Source organism: Amborella trichopoda, chromosome 10, assembly GCF_054954075.1.
Source record: "Amborella trichopoda isolate Santa Cruz 75 chromosome 10, AtrichopodaSantaCruz75HAP2 v2.0, whole genome shotgun sequence".
Taxonomy (NCBI): Eukaryota; Viridiplantae; Streptophyta; class Magnoliopsida; order Amborellales; family Amborellaceae; genus Amborella; species Amborella trichopoda.
This window is the reverse complement of record NC_142345.1, coordinates 23,761,328-23,780,991: the sequence shown is the minus strand read 5'-3', so window position 1 is coordinate 23,780,991 and position 19,664 is coordinate 23,761,328. Positions and strand designations below refer to the sequence as shown.

General features: G+C 38.1%; 1 protein-coding gene across 20 annotated transcripts in view; it reads right to left on the bottom strand.

Annotated features, from left to right (window-relative positions):
- Window positions 1-19,482, bottom strand: part of LOC18423446 (coiled coil protein) — a 47,061-nt gene extending 27,579 nt beyond the window's left edge. For 2 of the 20 annotated variants that reach the window (XR_002282640.2, XM_011628635.3), the window contains exons 1-5: window positions 19,149-19,482; window positions 13,166-13,467; window positions 12,767-12,893; window positions 3,306-3,630; window positions 3,020-3,096 (exon numbers count right to left, since the gene is read on the bottom strand). Coding sequence is in view for 16 of the 20 variants with exons in the window: in XM_011628635.3 (XP_011626937.1) it covers window positions 3,020-3,096; window positions 3,306-3,630; window positions 12,767-12,893; window positions 13,166-13,440 (804 nt within the window). In the remaining 4 variants the exon portion in view is untranslated. The remainder of the gene's footprint in view (window positions 1-3,019; window positions 3,097-3,305; window positions 3,631-12,766; window positions 12,894-13,165; window positions 13,468-19,148) is intronic. The other 18 variants (XR_016043228.1, XM_020673648.2, XR_016043227.1 and 15 more) reach the window with 15 other exon arrangements.
- Between the last annotated feature and the right edge of the window lie 182 nt (window positions 19,483-19,664).

The window sequence follows — 19,664 nt, the reverse complement described above, 5'->3', positions numbered from 1 at the left end:
TTTGAATATATCATAGTACCATGCATGTAGAAGTGTCCCCTGGTTTTGATCCCTCTTTTTTACTTTTCCAGGGCTCCTAAACAAGGTGACCACGGTTTTAATCTTATAAAGTCTGCCTTTGGAAGAAGGCTCAGTGGTTTTAAGTGCCTGTTGTTCGTCAACCTGTGATGTGAAAGAGAACAGGATGCCATCAGCATCCAAGAGTCTATGGAAGATTTGTTGCTAGATCCACAACTTTCTGGCCCATCCCATGATGCCTTTGATCTCATGTCTTGGTGTCAGTAACCATAAAGGGAGGTTTGCAGCAGAGATATCATTTCAGGGCTTATATCTTCTCCAACAAAGATGATGGGTAATTGAGGTTTTATGGCAGGAGGGGAGTTTGTTTTTGTAGGTTTGGATGTGACCAGAAGATTCGGATGGTGGTCTAGGGTTATTGGTTTTTGGCTTTCTTTCGGCCAAAGATTTTGTTTTTGGCTTTTGGTAAAGGGAAATCAAACACGTATTTTTAAAGGAGGTCAGGGCAGGGTTTTTGGGCAGCAAGAAGGTTTTAAGGAAGAGTTTCAGGAAAATTGAGAATCCATGACAGATAGGTTTAGGCTGAGCTTGATGATGCTGCTTTGGAGGCACAGAGAGTTTTCTTTCTGTAGGTTTGCTGGATTGATATGAAATACATTGGGACTAGAACGAGTATAGGTCTTGGAGAGGTGGAAATGGAGAATTTTCGCCCAGAGTTTCAGGCAGACCTGGGGATTTATGTCGAAGGACACTTATCTTGGCAATTGAGAACTGCTTGGAGAGAGGGGTTTGTGAGTGCTGCACTGGGAGGTGGATACTTCTCGCACCCGTAAGTTTGAATGTCTGTTTTGGGTAAAATTGGGAATGAAAATTATAATGTTTGGCAGGGATGGGATGGGTTACTGTGAACCAGCCATTGTATTTCTTTTAGTTTAGGAAGAGATTATGTTCAAATAAGCAGATATTACATGGTTACAGGAATCTATCCATCGCATATATACTTTACTTCAAGGTACACCATGGCATAACCGTCGAGACGAAGTAGGGACCTAAAAGATTGAATCGAATGATACATAGACAAGTAAATCCCTTATGAATTCCAAAGTATTCTTTTAATTTAAGAGAATTAATCATTCAAAGGGAAGGAGAATACTCAATAATTCCACTTTGTTATAATTGAATGAGTCATTGAGGAGAGATTCGAATCAAAAGTCATGATAACTGATTACTTCTTACTTGGTATCCACTATCCAGAATATACTATACGATTAAAGTAAAGTCAAAGTCAAAGCCAAAGTAGGAGAGTCGAGAAAAAGAAGAGTGAATCAAAATAATCCCTTCTTAACTTGAGTTTCATTTCTGTTAGGGGGTAATACGAATGTTCTACCACGTTCCATCAACACACTAAAAGGGATATACGATCTATCCGGTGTGGAAGTAGGCCAACATTTTTCTATTGGCAAATTGGGGGTTTCCAAGTCCATGCCCAAGTACTTACCACTTCTTGGGTCGTAATTGTTATCTTATTAGGTTCAGCCACTATAGTTGTTCGGAATCCACAAACCATTCCGACCGACAGTAAGAATTTCTTCGAATATGAGCTTGAATTCATTCGAGACTTGACCAAAACTCAAAACTCAGTTTGGAGAAGAAGAATATGGTCCCTGGGTTCCCTATATAAACCTCTTAAAGGATTAGAAGGCCTGGTAAACTGCGACGCGCGATTTGATTGAAATTACAATTCTACAGGTTCAAAATGAAAAACTGTCATCCCGTTCAATCCAATTGGGATGCCTCCAGCTCTGACATGTCTCTTAGGAAAAGTAACATGAAGCTCATAATTCTGGGTCTATTCAATACTTCTAAATGAAAGAGGAATTGATCCATGGTCGATTCTGTAGTGGATCAATCAATAGGGAATTCTAGTTGTACCTCGTAAAAAAAGCGTCTTTATCTCCTTCTACGACATGTTGTCCTCGCCATGTAGTGGAGGGCATGATGATCAAGAGGATGACTGAATGGCTTACTGTGTTGCTATCTTCTCTCTCTCTCAAAGAGAAAATGGTCATCAATTGCCCTAAAGAATCCATAAATTGCATCTTTAAACATTTAGATGTACACTGGGTGGTTGGGGAGAGTCTTAGTTGGAGTGATTCTTACTGTAGATGAAAACAAGCATGCAGTATATACGGTCAATCATGATAAAACTTCAGTCCTGCAAGCACCACTCCAAAAGCCGCTAGTCTCAATTCATAGCACAGAGATGCTCGTTGAACACCATACAAGAGAAAGAAAAGAATTCACTGGTTCAATACCATTTGAAAATAAAAACTGTTCAATACCATTTGAAAATAAATACTGCCGTTGTGATATTGCATCATTATTAGTAAAAAAGAACAAAAAAACTATTCCTACCATAAAGGAGGGATGGAAAGAAAAAATAAATATTTAGCTCGCAAGCCCAATGCTAGATTTTTATGGTAGCTCTACAACTGATACTTGAGAGATAGTGCCAGACAAGCATGTGATATATGCTGTCATCTTGAAAAATGGGGACCAAGGGTTGGAGTTAATTCAAAAAGATTACACTCCAACGAATATTGTTCGCTACCCCTTAGTTTTTAAGCCCATGTCTATTATGACAGCATTTTATTCGTCTCTTCAAATTATACTAATTTTTCAGAACAATCTGTCATACTTCTTCCATGAAGCGGTGTTTCATGTTGTTGATTGTACAATGCTCTATTTATTTTAAAGGAAAACTCAATAAATGCCATGTATACAGCAAGAAGCACATATACAGCAAGAAGTTTTGGTAACTAAATTGCCACATTCTTATAATTGTTTGCTCTCCGAACTCCTGAACAGAATGCACTGTACAGACCATTATACCATGAGACATATGGCTACATTTAATTGCCACAAAATTGTTGACGAGAAAAGTATGGAGGCTACAGGCATGAATGCATAAAGAGCATTAAATATACTAATAAAAGTTTACCTCTCCACCCATCTGAGAATAATCAACCAAGGCTTGGCTATCATTGTTAATAAGAGTGCATCCAATTTTCTCTTCACCTAAACATGCACCAAAATGAATAGAATAATCATCATCATCTGAGCCTTCGCCCAACTAGTTGGGATCGGCCACCAAAATGAATAGAATAAGACTTTTAAGCAAATTATTTATTATTAACTCCAACATGCCAAGATTCCACAATGATATCCATCTCATTTTATTCCCTTCAACACTTCTATTTAACAAACAGATATCATGTTAAGCTCACCACCTAGGAATTTAATTGAGCTCGCAGGATCAAAGATGCACTGGCCCTCCAACTTTTTATGCACAGTAACTGGTAGGCAGGCATCAGATGAGGATGGAGCAAACTTTGTAGCATCAGCTGGGTAAGAATCCTGAAAGCTCTCATTCGTGAAATATTGTAAAGGTCTAACACCATTTGGAACAGTAATGGAAAAAGATTGGATTGAATTCTTTTCAAAATTATCCATATTGACAAATCTAAGTTCAGCGTGGATATTGTTTGAAGCATGAGAAGATCCATTTGATGATGATTTTGCACTCATTATTGAGCAACAACGTTTCTCCCACTGCATACATGAAATATTAAAAATCAATATCGGTAATAAAAGTAGTTGAAAAAATCCGATACATAAAAGTTCAATGCGAACAATTATTTAGAGAATAAAATATAAAAAAACTAGATGATTATAGGGCATCTTAAAGAAATCAAAGACTATATGTTTGAACAATAATATCTTACAAACAACGAAGACCATTGTTGCAACTAGAGTAAAAGATGCATCAGCAGAGTGTATGTAAACAAAAAAATTTCAGCAACCATACCGGCGTGCCTACTTACAAGTGACACTTACAATACAAAGATGGTCAAAATAAAGCAAACTCAAAGATCCTCACTTGCTGCAATTGAATGTATTTCTTTTATTCATAAAAATCTGAAAAATAAAATGGAAACAAATCAAGGACAATGGGAAGCCTTTACGAGAAGAAGATTCCTCAGATCACCTCCGAAGGACTTAAGCACACCCGAGAAGGGGGTAGCCAAAGAGAAAGAGGCAACCCGGAAAGCCTTCTCTAGGTGCTTCAGATGCGAAGGCGGCCATCGAGTGAGGGACTGCCCACAAAAGCAGGCCCTCAACAAGGTAAACCTCGTATGGGAGGACGAGAATAACCTAGTGCAGCTGAGTTCACTAAACTTGGTGAACGCGATGCAGCTGAAATCAACCAAGGCACGTGCTTTGCAGAAAGCTAGCAGAAAGCTAGCCCGTGCACAGATTCAGAGGAGTCAACTGATGACTCAAAGGAAGTCATCAAGAGAGCCCCATCCATGGTGAAACTGGGTCTAAAGGATACATCTTGTGACTCATCCATTCGGTGGGAAGTGCCCTCTGATTCATCGGAGGGTACAGCATCTTCAGCTAGCAAAAGATGTGATCAGCCTTGCCCTATAAAGAGGAAGTTCGGCAATCGGCATGATTATCGTTGGCATTGATCGATCTGCGAGCAGACTGGAGGGAAGTTTTCCTCTTGATGTCGCAAGAGGCAACATGGGTCGTGGTGGCAGCATCGGAACTAGCCACGAACCCTTGCACTTGGGGGCAACGAAGGACCTGACCCGATGAAAAAAAAAAACTACGTCTTGGCGGCAACAGTGGACCTAGCCAAGAGAGCTAACTACTTGGTGGCAGCAGCGGACCTGGCTAGATAGGTGACCTGACGACTTGGTGGCAGCAGTGGACCTGGCGAACTGGGCCGAGCAATGGCTTGGTTGAGCGTCCAAAGGGAGCTACCTTGAGTTGTGGTTTTATGGGGACCCAATGAGAGGCAAGCGTCTACAGGACGAGTTAACCTGGTGGCAACAGGCAATACTGGCCAAGTGAACGAGCAGAGGACTTGGAGGCAGCAAAGGACCTGACTAAGTGGGCTAAGCAAAGGCTTGGTCGAGTGAGTATGGGCCCTGCTCTGAGCTAAGGTTTTATGGGGACCCAGCAAAGGGTGAGCGTCCAATGAGTATGTTGGAGTTTAGGTTGAGGAGGATTGTCAGGCCCCTTTTCCCTAAGCACCGCGTTGGTGCAGGCAACCAGGTGCACAAGATCCGTGCAGCCTAGTGTGTGCGGTAAAAGGCGGCCTGTGGTTGGACAGGCAGCCTTGTGTGCAAGGATGCAAGGCAGACTGGCTAACTGCGTGGTGCATGCCAAGCTTAGGCAACCTATGCATGAGGATAAAGGCAACCTAATGCAACTGCCTTGTGCAAGTGATACTGTTGTGAGTCGATGTGTGCATGGTGCAAGTCGACTAAGGCAATTGGACCCGTGTGGATCAGTCTAGTAGGGCTGCGCATGCATATGGATCAGCCTAGTAGGGCTGAGCATGCATATGGATCAGCCTGGTGGGGTTGAAGGTATGCATGGGCCAGCCTGGTGGGGCTGCATTGCCTTGATGGCCAAGGGTAGACTAACCCCTCAGTGCATCAGGCTAAGTTGTGCTACTTAAGCCTAAGGCGTGGACACACCTTTGAAGAGGGAGTTTTGATATTACTCCCATAGTTGAGGGGAATATGGGCGCCTTGGTTCATTGGCTGCCAGCAGTGAACAAGGCCCCATCTAGGTTCACAAGCACCCGTAGGAAGCTTGAAGTGGGCTCGACCTAGTAGGACTTGGTCAAGTAGACCATGTGTTAAGGCGAGACGTGCACGTATGGCTAGGCAGGTATGTGTGTGAAAGATGGTGCGCACATCAGGATGACTAGAGGGCTTAACGTGGTGAGACTTGGTCAGGTGGACCATGTACAAGGCGAGCTGTGCCCTGTGGCTAGGCAGGTGTGTGCCAAGTTGGTGTGATGGCCCAGCGAGACGCTAAGCGACCAAGCTGCATTGGCAAGCAACAAAAACACCCAATGACCAGGAGGACCTGGTGTAACGCTCAGCTAAGTGGGCGATCTGGTGCGTAAGGCGAGGGACGTGCAGCGGCAATCTGGCACGTCAGACGCGGGGTGTGTAGGACGTGACCTGGCGCATGAGAAGCGAGAAGTGTAGTGGCAACCTGGCGTGTGAGACACGAGGTGTGCAAGGCGCAACCTGGCACGTGAGACGCGGGACATGCAGTGCACGGCTGGTGCGTGAGACACAGGACGTGCAACGCGTGAGAAGCAGGACGTTCAGAGTGCACAGGCTGGCACATGAGACGCGGGGCAAGTGCAGCACGCAGGCAGCGCATGAGACGCAAAACGGTGTCAGCCTGCAAGCTGGCTTGGCCCGTGGGGCGTGGGCAGTTACTATGTAATTGACCCACGTGTTAAGCAACCAAGTGGCCAACCCAGACTGCATGGAGGGCAGGTAGCCTCCATGCACGGCCGTGTGGGGTGCATGGTGAGCAGGCAGTAAGGCTGGACTGTTATGGAAAGTGCCATGGGAGTTTTGAAATGTATGTTTGGGCTATAAGTACCCCTTGCCTGGCCTTGGAGTGGAGGACCATGGTTGTACACATTTCAATTGTATAGTGCATACATTGGGATGAGGCCCCTTGACTATCCTTGTTAGTGTTTCCTTTGCAGTTTGATTTTCTCTAACCCCCATCTCTAAGAGTGCGTTGAGGTAGTGAAAGTTGGTCTAGCCTTAGAACGAGTGAGGACCTAGGCTAGACGCCGCACGGGTTTGACAAAAAAAAGCGGTCCCGTGGTCACGAGGTCTAGCTTAGGTCCTCACACCTATCATTATAGTCATAATTTTTACACACTCTAAAGGCCTTTAAAGGCCACATAACCCAACAATGCATCTAGATTTGCATTAGCACCAGATATTCAACTTCTACAGCACAAGGTTTTACTTAGTAAATAAATATTTCTAGTACAATGAGCATTAAGGTAAGATCATATACCCAAGATATGTTCGAGTTCAATAACATTATAATATGTTTCATTCATTCAGACGAGCGCATTCAACTTGTGAATTAAAAAAAAAATACCCTACCTTTGTGATTGTTTTTTTTTTTTTTTTTTTGTAAATAGATAACTTAAAAAGTTCATGAACAAATGCTGTAAAAATATAACAAATGCAACACCAAATTCATAAAACACAACAAGTAGTCAGTGCAAGTACAATGGAGTTAATCAACCAAGAAACTATCAAACCCTGGTTTGGTAACCTAGCTGTCAAAGAATGTCACAAATCTTGGCATGCATAAAAAAGGAATGTCGAACATCTCATACCTTTTGTTTTCCTTTTTATTGTTTACATATAGTTGTTTATTTTTTTTAGTCTAATTGGGCATGTGATAGACCATCAAATCATGAAAAGGAATAAAATTTCCATATGGGTCACAAAGCAAAAGGTTAAATCCATCTTATAGACAACCCAGCCACTGACTAATACCAAACTTTACAACTCTAAAGCACTTGCCTAAAAGAAAAAATTTTACTCCAGCATGTAAGAGTGGCTTGCAACATCTCACTCTTAATAAACACAATCTCGCCTATTTAATTAATATTGTTTGCCAGTTCATGCACAAACTCACTCCTCTCCAATTTATGGTCGTTAAGTGTATCATTCAGGAGATCAAGAACAAATTACTCCAGGGATTCATCCACATGCTTCCACCTTCATTTTACAGGCTTATTTGGATTTTGATTGTGTGACATAACCTAACCATAGACGTCCTAGTACTGCATACTCGAACTTCCTAGTTGGGCCACACGCCCTATGCAATAAACAACCGTTTCTAAACCTATTGAAATTATTTTATCAAAAACAAAATGATTATATCAAGTTTCTTAATCTGGTAATGATGTTGAATATCAGTCCATGGCAACAAAATGATTATATCAAGTTTCTTAACCTGGTAATGATGTTGAATGTCAGTCCATGCAATGTATAGCTGCAAAACTTAATTTTTTTGACATTTGATTCGAGATTTTAAAGTTCTCATCGCAGGCAGTCACATTATACTATGATATCACAGTGCTACATGTATTTTTGCAAGCCTATCCACACCCAACCCCAGCAGACTGATATGCATTATCACTTACTTATATGTTTAGAAGGCATTCTTAGGAGTGGTTTAGTATATCAAGAGTGAGATGACTGTTCATCAGGCTTCACTAATCAAGGGAACTTCAAAATAAGCTGTATTTTTCTATTTGTTGCTCAATCTTTTCATACACATGGTGTACTTAGTATTAATACCCATAGGGTATTTCTGTAAGTTTTACCAGAAGGTATTTCTTTAAATTCACATACACAAGAGCCTTCCTCTTTCAAGATAAGGATTTACTATCAGTCAGAAATCAACTTTCATGTCATGAACCCCACTGTTATCGTAGAAAGCCCTGGATGAACCAAACCAGAAGCTACGGCATCTATCCCCTAAATCAACCATATCCATTGCTAATGGTTCCAAAGATTGGGTCATTCTAGCATAAAAGGTTGGATTGTGGACTCACACAAGGTTCAAGAAAATATTATTTTCCATAATGTAACAGCCTATAGCAATTGTAACAATCTGATGTAGGGAAATTGATAGAATAGAAAATTTTAATACGAAATCAAGCCAAACACTAGCAATAACTAGGAGAAACCCTAGGGTTTTGTACTAACACCCAAGCTAGGATTCAAAAGCCAGGAGCTTTCTTTGTTTTTTGATAGAAGTTAACTGTATTTCATTAAGAAGAGTCAGTAAATAGATTTTAAAACCTAGGGTCCCTAAGCAGTGGGACACCTCGGAATCTGTTGTAAGCCAACCCTATTCAAAAAATAAGAGTACAGCCCGCCCTAGATGATAAAAGATATACAATGATTTTACAAAAAATAGGGTTATAAGTTGCCCCTTTGTACAAAAAATAATGTGATAAAATACAAAAAAGATGTGCCCAGAAGATGTCATTTCTTTATACTTCTATATCTTCAATGTGAGCTCTGGCCCCGTCCTTTGCAAGGAGGTCAGCCAAGTCGTTTGACGTCCTCAAGGTATGCGTCCATGAGACGTCCATATCTCTACAAATGTCAGCGATCTCATCAGAAAGGGAAGCAAGATACCAAGGAGGGGAGGAGCCCCCAGATGCCCAAGAAATAATGTTTCTAGCATCCCCTTCCACAATAACATTTTGCCCCCAAGATGAATTAAAGCTTTTCAAACCCAAGAGAAGGGCCAATGCCTCAGCATGCGGAGAGTCTGGAATGCCATTCGGAGTACGTGAATAGAATTGCCCCATCCCTGAACACTCCGCCGCTCCGGTGTGACCTAAGTTTCCGAGGGAGCACTCGTCGAAATTGAGTTTAATGGTGCCACGGGTGGGGGGTTGCCACGAATGGGTTCTTTGGGCCTTGCGAGGGCGGTGGAGCATAATATTTCCCCGTTGTAGAGAAAAGAATTAGCAGGGAGACCTACAAAGATACGGTGATTAGAAGCCCAAAAAGTTACTAAGGATGTAACTTTATGGAACAAGGCTGGACCTTCGGTAGCTATTCCTTGGAAAATCCTAGAGTTCCTCTCATTCCAGATTGTCCAAATAATAGCTGCTACTGCGGCTTTCCAAATTGTTCTCCTTGCCATAGGCCAGTGAAGGACAGGGTAAAGAGATAACAGTTCCTTGACTGTCGCTGGCATGATCCATTGGACACCACTTAGCTGCAACATTTGCCCCCAAAGGCCGTAGGCCAAGTTGCAGTGGAGAAAGAGATGTGGGTTTGTTTCTTCTTCGCAAAGACAACGAACACATCTGTTGGGGATCGGAATGCCTCTTTTTTGGAGCTGATCCACCATTAGGGCCCTCTGAGTTTCTGCTATCCAATTAAAACACTTCACTTTCTCCATACCTTTCATAACACCGAAGGAGGGTTGAGAGCCAGGAGCTTTCACTTTCTTTTCTGAAAACAAAGCCACGTGAATGCCTTTAGGAGCCCCATGCCCACTTTTATATCCTTCTAATATTTCAAAGGACATTATATGTCCATACAATTAAGTAATTGACCCTCATGTCCTAACTTAAACATAAAACTCGTAATAAGAATTTACCCCTGATAAAACAAAATATTCCATAAACATTCTTAAGTACTTTTCTAAACAAACCTAGAATCCCTAAAAAACTTAAAAATCTTAAAAGTAAACCCAAAATAATATTAAAAATTCTAAAAATACACTATATGCAATAACCCATGAACAATACCCGTGAACAGAACCCTTGAATAGTACTCATGAATAGCGACTAATGAATTTATAAAAATAAATTAAATAAAAAATAAAGATAGAAATAATTTTTCCCTACATTAATCTCTCCTAGATGGAGAAAATTTATCCTAGAAGATGAATTCAACATCAAAATCACCTTCTTTCACATTTTTCTTCTTTGTTGGCTTCACTATTACTTGTGGTAAGAATAAATCCCCAAGAAATGGATCTTGGTATGTAGAGTAAGGAATTGAAACAAACTCATCAAATTTGTTTATTATTGAACTCGAATTGAAAATTGCATAGGAAACTTCAAACTCAATTTTCTCGCCTTTAGAGGGGTTTCTCAACATCTATTTCATTATTCTCTAAAACCAAGGCCACAATCTGTGGTTTATGAGTTGACCACACTTCCTCTCCACTACTTTGATTTCAATGCCCTGAATATTTTGAATGCTCCACCTCTTGGATATACTTGCGATCTTGGCAATGATTGCGATCAGTCCCCTTGCTGCCTTTTCTCCATCTTCTTCTTGAGCAAACTCCTCGTCCAAAACATTTTCATCTTCATCTTGATCCTTATCACAAATCGGATCTCCTAAGAGATCTTGTTTTTTATCTAAGCATGTATAAAATATTGGTGAAAAATCCCAATCTACAACCTGTTGATTTTGAAGACAACTTACATCAAAATCACGAATATCACCTTTATTTCAAAAACCCTAGAGTGGTGCCTCTCACGTCTAGGCCTTCTGTCATTATCATCATTCAAGCTCCACACAAAGCGTGACGACGAAAAGGGTTGTATTCGAGATCTCTTTGGGCTAGAAGATCATAAATTGTTGTGTCAGTTATTAAACTTACCTTTTAAGGTCCTCAATTTCTTCATCTCTAGGATCACAAAGAGGGTATGCAAAAAACCCCTTCATGTCCCCTTCTCGCTGTAATAGGTTCATCGAACTCAAATCCTAGACAGAGAATCAACCAAAGCTTGGTGAAATCAGCAAGATCTATACTGATTTGGTAAAACTTGGCCCAAAATCAACAAACCCTAGTCTTGGCTGTAGTTTTTTGGCTTTATTGTTGACGAAAACCTGAGCTCTAATTCCAAATTGATGTAGATAGAGCAATAAAATCATCCACAAATGAAGCCAAACACTAGGAGAAACCCTATGGATGTTTCCTCACACCCAAGCTAGGGTTCAAAGCTTGGAACTTTCACTCATTCTTTTTCAAAAATAAAGCCACATGAATGCCTCCAGGACCCCCATACACCACTTTATACCCTTTTAATATTCAAAGGACATTATTTGTCCACATAAATAAGTAATTGAACTCCACGTCCTAGCTTAAACATAAAATTCATAATGATTAATTTTATCCCTGATAAATGAAATATCCTATAAAAACTCTTAAGTACTTTTCTAAACAAATCCTAAAAATATAAAAAAAATCTAGAATCCCTAAATAACTTAAAAACCCTAAATAATATTAAAAATTCTAGAAATACCATAAATAGTAATCTCATGAACAAAACTATGAATAGTACTCATCATTAGTAACTTGTGAATAGTATGAAAATAAATTAAATAAAAAATAAAAATAGGAATCGTTTTGTCCTATATCACGATCTAATGCCACTTTGTGAACTTGAATTATACCTACTTAAGAGCTACCCCAACATCTAGTTCGAGCAATTAATGCTGACGGCCATCTACTATGACTAATCTTTCATTGCATAAATACATAAAGCATTCATAAATAATTGATAAAATTCTAGAAACCATTATCTCCCCTCTATATGCTCACCCTCACTGCCCTTTTGATCTTCCAATGTTTGAGTTTCCAACATTCAAATGTGAAACAACATTTCCACATTTACATTTCTTAAATGATATTTTTTGTCTATATCCACAATCAACCCTAAATTGCATTCTCGATCTGATAGAACTCATGACTTCTACATATATTAGAAACAATATAAATCCAATATTTTTTTTTAACCAGCAATATAGTTAGAAAGATGCCAACATAAAATGTAACCCCAAAACTTAATAGGTATTGTTTATAAGGGTGACATTTTTATAAGGTGCCCACCTTATGCGATACAAGTAAGGCGCACCTCTAAATTTTACCAGACAATGTAGTTCCAATGCCTGAAACCTTACGATGACTTGAAAATCCATGCTCAACCCTAATTATAAAATTTAAAATCCCCAAAACAGTGCTGATTGAGCAAATTTATAAACAATTCAAAATCTTGAAAATAGATGGTCCAAATAACTTATTATACGATTAACTATGTTTAGGACTTCAAATACTTTTTTTTCTTTATACCATACATCTCGAGGTCAAGATGATCAATTGGAAGGTTTTCAAACTTTGAAACACTCTTTTCTATGGATTTTTGAGGTGCATGTTACTTATATAATATAAGATTGCAACCTTGAATAAACTTTTTCCTTTTTATAAATAGAAAAGGAAGACATTTTAACTTCAAGGTAGCAATAAAAGTGGAGATGAAAAGGAAGAGAAAATGACTAACCCTTTCACGATCCGCTTGAGAAATCCTAAGCCAATCAACTCGATCCATTCCCCCACCGTATTTCCACAAGAAAGACTTGAGAACCTTTAAGTGCCCTGAGCTTGTCAGGTGAGCAATGGCGTTGCTACTGCAATCCAATAAAACTCAATAACATAAGCAACATTCAATGCTCAAAAAGAGATAAGAAATTAACAGTTGTAACAACTGAAATGAAAAAGTAAAAGATCAAAAGAAGTAAGTGGCAGAGAGAGAGAGAGAGGGAGGGGGAGGGAGCTCAAAAGAAGGAATATAGTTAGAAGAAACAGAGTGAGTGAGGAAGCACAGGAGACAGCAGGAACAAAGCCAAAAGAAGGAAAGCAAAGAGTGAGAGAGAGAGAGTATGGTTGGGGTTCATAGTACCAGGCGAAGGTGCTGTTGAGTTCATTGATATCGTGCTCGCAGCAAACACACCAGAATCGATTGCAAGATACATCCTCTGGCTTGAGGACAGAGGGGTTTTTCAGGAAGAAGCGGACATCTTGAATTTTGGATTTAAATTTGGAGAGGAGGAGAGAGAAGGATGACTTGTGAGAGGGGAAGTAGTTGTGGCGCCGGCCTTGGTCATGGTTGAGCCTGCACACGCTGCAAAATTCGAATCGCTGCGTACTACTCTCCTTCCCTTCCTTCTCCTTCATTCTAGTACAAAAATGTTTTCCTTCATTCTAGTACAAAAATGTTCAAAGTTCAGAAACATTGAGGTTTCATAAAATATTGTAGCTTGGTTTATAACAAGAATGAAATTTAGACTGATTTTCAAGAGTTTTTTTGCCCTATCTCTGAATTTTGTTCTGCCCACCTAAAGATCGCCTACTTAATTGAAATATCACAATTAACGCCATTCACTGCATAAGAAATCCAAGAATAACTAGGATTTTGTGGGGAGAGAGAGAGGTCCAATTCGTTCAACTATTCCGTCCGCCATTGCACTCAGATATGAAAGTTGGAGTCATTAGTGAAAAGTTAGATTTTCGAGAGAGAGACCTTTCTGAATGCAAAGGCGATAGACAAGGCCTTTTGCACGAGCCTGGCTTAGCTTAGGCTGATAAGAGGAGCTCAGTTAGCTTTGGTTGATAAGAGGAGCTCAGTTAATTCCGTCTGCCCGAGTAAGATTGGCTCTAGGGGAACTGATCCATATAACCTACGGAGTTGGTTCCTGCATCCTGACGGAGAGTGGACTTAGGGTTCTTTCTCTTTTTGGCCAGATAAAGACTCATAGAGACTACCTTAAAGTAGGGAAACAAGCGTTAATGAAAGGGCTTGTAATTTGAGAGAGAATGTGAGAGGAAATAAGAACTGGATTTTCATGAAGACAAATAAATATATGGACTCCTGCTGTTACTACTTCATGGAGGACTTCGCAATCTAGGGTTTCTTTCAAGATGATTTTTAGAACGTGGTGATTTGGGGATCAAGGCCAGAGGCTGGGGTTCTGGTTTTACTCCTGCGGCTGCTATTTCATGGAGGACCTCACAATCTAGGGTTTCTTTCAAGGTTTTTAGGACGTGGTGATTTGGGGATCAAGGCCAGGGGCTCGAGTTCTGGTTTTTGGGGCTTTGTGATGTTATGTTACGGTGAGTCATTTTAGGGTTTTCTCTTAGATAGAAATAATAACAATTCGTTGCAATAACTTTCACTTCTCTATATGATAAAAGCAGCACCGATTAATTACTACATGCGTCATATCTCTAGAAAAATCAAGTTTAGCAACCTAATTTGAGATAAATAAATTCTTTATTTGCTAAACCCTAAAACCTTTAGACATAAATCTATATTTGAGATATAGGAGAGAAGAACTCCATAACCTAAGCCTTTTGGTTCTTTCACAATGTGGGATAAAAAAATCAAACATGAGAGAGATAAACTTTCTTAAAAGAGAGAAATAGATAAGGTGTAGAGATTATGCATTCCATAATCTTTCACAAAATATTTCAAAAATATATCAAGTCAATATACACTTTCAATATTTGGTCAATACATGGTCAAAATATTTCATATCTTATTTGACCACACGCCATAACATAATATTACCAAAACATGAAATAACTTAAACTCCAAGAAAGAATCCAATGGGTGGGGCATGCCACCCATGTGTGGCACATGTGGGCCCCACCCTCTTGACACATGGTAGGCCCATGTGCACTATAGGCCCCTCCATGATATTTTATATAATTTTAAATTATCAAAAAAAAATTCTAAAACATTATTTGAATTTTATAATTTTGTAAAATCAATATCTTCATTTTTATAAGTCCAAAAAAAAATTATAAATAAAATATCAAATGACTCATAACAATTCAAATAATAATTCTAAAATAATTTCCATCATAAAACAAAATTAAATTAACTTGATGGGAAATGGATCCATATGGTTAAGGAATTTAAGTTGCAATCATGGGGCACTCCATCTTCAACTGTGGACTACAGACCACACTGGCCTTATCGAACCGACCCCGTGTTTCCCATGACCCACAATTCAAGCGAAGGCTCATTAGCCGGTCATCAAAGTCTGGCGGATGAGTCAAGGGGTCGCAATCCCAATCTGTGGATTATAGGTCCTCCCTTAGAGACAAGTCAAGGTCACCAAGACCTTATACGACCACAGCTCTATGACGTATATGGGTATCTCTCGCACATGCATACGTTTCACCCTAAAATGTGGATTTCTAGCTTTTCCGAATGATCTATCGATATGCATGCCGTGTGATGGTATATGGATGAGGTTTTGGCCCCTGTCTCTATAGGCCACCATCACACAGTCCCTCGGCTCACTCATCCGAGTATGTTCTCCGACCTCATCAAGGGCTAACTCATAAACCCTCATCGATTTGTTCTTCATGCCCAGATAACATGGATTTTTCCCAACTGACTGGCCTAAATTGTTGAGCACAGATCGGTATCAGCAAACCATCGTTTGCTTAGTATGGTCCACGAGAAACCACACTCCCACTGAGTTCATGTTCCACTATATCATTTCATTTTACAAGCACTCATAAGGCCTTTAAAGGCCACATAAACCCAACATTTTACAGGTGTCGGAATGATTTTTTACAGTGAACTAATCTTCAGAGTGCTTTCAAAAAATGCCGAAGTGCATTTCATAAATACCGGATCCCCCAAAAATGCTCGAAGTTCTTGGTTTGTTCCTTCATTCTTTGTTTGCTATAAATACTGGTTTTATTTCACCAAACAACCTTCTTTTTCTATCTAGAAAACATCTGTGCTGTGTGATATCTCTCTCTCTAGAATACCTCTATTGTGTGAAATCTTTATCTTTCTCTCTCTCTAGAGTACCTCTATTGTGCGAAATCTCTATCTCTCTCTCTCTAGAATACCTCTATATTGTGCAAAATCTCCCTCTATATCTCTCAAACACAGACACTCTCTCTCATCTCCTCTCTCTCTATAATACTTTTATATTGGGTTGGAATTTCCTCTATGTTGTTTATTTTGACTATAGAGAGATTCGATTAGTGTAAGGAAGCCAATGGAGTGAGAAAGAAATTTGTAGAGAGGGAAAACCATGAGGAAGTTAATGGGGAGGGAAATCCGGTGGGAAGAAGAGGTGAGGAAGAAGCCGAGGAAAATAGAGAAAACCGTGAGAAAGAAGCTGTGGTGGTGAAGAAGAAAGCTGTGAGCATGAGGAAGATGCCGTGAGCCCTGAGGAAGAAGCCGTCAGCGTAAAGAAGAAGATAGAGGAATGTGTAAAAACCAAGTTTCGTGAGGAAAACACAGAGTAAATGAGTTAACAGGAGGGTAAGGGGTAAAGGTCAAACGGGGTAAAATTATCTTTAACTCATCTTTTTTTTGACTGGGGGACTTTTAGTAAGAAAAGTTGATTTTTTAAAACGAATAGTAAAGAAATGTTAAGGTGGGGATAGAAGGTCTAAAAAGCTCATTTTGGGGGCATTAGTAATTTTCCCTATTTAATATATAAATTATATTTCAATAGTAATTAATATATAATGGGAAAAGTTTATATAGAGCGTGGGCTCAAACAATCAAATTAGAGCCTACCTCAACTTTCACTAGAAGAGGTTGTTTTGATGCTCGAATATCATCAAATTGATCATCCCAACAACAAGATGCATGGACATGAGAAAAAAAATGGATTTCAAGTTTTGGAAATAGTGCATCTTGTAACATATTTTGGACCGTCAATTTTCACGATTTTCAAGTTTTCATAGATCTGCTCGATTTACACTATTTTGAAGCTTTAAATTTTATAACTAAAGATGAAAATATAATTTAAGGCTATCACAAAACTTTCCAGTATTAAAACCGTATTTCTCGACCTTATTTGAAAGTGGTCTCTAAGTTGATTGTTTAGAGCCTCGACTATATACAAACCGCAGCCATAAATAACATATAAATACATGTTATATATATAAATAATATTTATATTATATATAAGGAAAAATAGCATCTATATCCATTATAGTTACCGTAATTAAGGAAATACCTCAAAGTTTCTCTTATTACTTATACTAGTTGGATTACGTGTGTTGCACAAAAGAATGAAATATGAAAATTCATACAAAAACCACAAAAAAAAAACAGAAGTCCCTAGTGAAATTATAAAAATTAATCATGAATCTTAATAAATTTTAAACATCACATTATAAAATATAGATTCATTAAAAATTCCTAAAAGATACAAAGTTAAATTTCTACTTTGTGTTAAAGACAAAAAAATATTTTCTAACATTCTAAAGTTTATAATAATAGTAAAAATTAGTTATGAATGATTATGGATGCATGATAATTCATAAAATTATATTTAAAATTTTGAAATGATGATATGCAAACTTTAGAAAAAGTTAAAACATTTTTAAAGTAAATTCATTAATTTAAAACGTAAAATTTTTATAAGAATTTTTTATTGTGAAAGATACAATAGAATAGTAGAAGAATAAATAATTGGCTTCTGAATCTTGAGAATGTTCCTATTACACATGTTGATTTGCGTCACTCTATGATGAGCATGGAAACGTGTATCTCTATGTTTATCTTTGTTCAAAGAACTCTCATAAATTGAGTGGTTTCTAGGGCTAAGACCCATTTCTTGTTATTACATAGTATTACTACAAAATTTGAATATGCATTGAACACTAATTTGGTAAATCATACAATAATTCGTATACGAGTGGTTTCTACGGTTATGACCTATTTCATGTTATTACATAATATCACTACAAATGTTAAACACATGCTGAAAATTATTTGGGTAAAGTATGCGACAAATACAATATCTCTCGAGGTCTAGCATACTTTGGCAGGTATTTACATGAATACAGATATAATTCTCAGAATAATAATTTTCTACATTAAGACGAAAACTTTTAACATTTTTTCAAACAGAGACAAAATATTATCCTAGATAAATATTGCACTACATAATAGTGAACGTATCTTATTTGATTTCATGGAAGTACAACTTGCATGATAATTAAAAATAATAATAATATGCATGCACCATATAAAAATGAACATATGTTATTTGATTTCATAAAGGTCCAGAATGCATGATGAAAAAGAAAAACATAGTATACATGCATGAGGAAAATTCCATTGATTTAGTAGTAGTTTTTATGGGTGCATGCATAAACCATCATAAATAAATAATTGGTCAATAGTTTTATCAACAAATTTATTGAATATTATGGCAAACAATAATAAAATAAAAATAAAAATTTTATTTTATTAATTTATTACTAGTACTCATAGGTAGTAAATCACCGTTTAATCGGCGATTTTTTCAAAAAATCGGCATTTTTATGGAAACAGTTTTAAACGGCGACCTTTTGAAAAGGTTGTGAAAAAATAGCTTACTTTCATAACGCAATTTTTTCATAATTCGATTTAAATCAGGCCAAAAAATCGTATCCTTTTATACCTAGAATATTTTTTCCCCTGTTTTGTGTACTGCAGACATTGCTATTTTCAAGCTTTTGAAAAAAAATATTATTTAAAAAAAAACCTAAAATATAAATTTTTATCCCCACTGTGTTCTTCAAAGCCATAGTTGTAGATTGAAAGCATGAATTTTTTTCCCTTTTCTTTTTTCAAAATTTAAACAAAGTCGTTATTATGAAAAATCATTGTGTAAATGAAATAATACTGTTTATAGCAAATCATTTCGTAAAGCAAATTATTGTGTAAAGAAAATCATATACATGCAGATTTCTGTTATTATATGTGATAATTGTTTTTATGAAAATAATGTTTGTGGCACAAATTAGAGCTCAAAACATAGTCTTTTATGAATGAGAAGCAGAGAGTCTAAGTATAGGTTTTGATTATGTGATAACAAAGATAAACAATATAGTGTAAACTGTAAACTTACAGGAGCAAGCAATCCCCCAAACTTGTTGTTTCCCTGACAAAATGAAAAACCCTCTTCCTTTTCTCTCTCTAAAAATAAGTTAGGGCCTCTTCACAAATCAAAAAATCAGTTAGGGCAATCCGTTAGGGCCTCTTCACAAATCAGTATAATTAAGGCTTTCTCTCAGACAACAACTCAGTATAATTAGGGCTTTCTCTCCAACAACAACTTAAATCAGAGAGAAAAATCATCTTCAAACTATTACAAATCAGCATCCCATCTTCCTTTCCTTTTCTCTCTCTAAAAATCAGTTAGGGCCTCTTCCATTAGGGTTTGTGAAACTGATGAACTCTTCCGTATTCCTTCTTCTCTCTCTAAAAACTAAAAACTTTTCCTACTTCCTTCTTCTCTCTCTATAAACCCTAATGGCTATGAGCCTCTTCCTTCGTCATTCTCTCTCTAAACCGTAAACACAGATGTGAAAACCAAATTTCCAGGAGCCTATTTTCAATTAAAGAAATTTATAAAACTTCAACC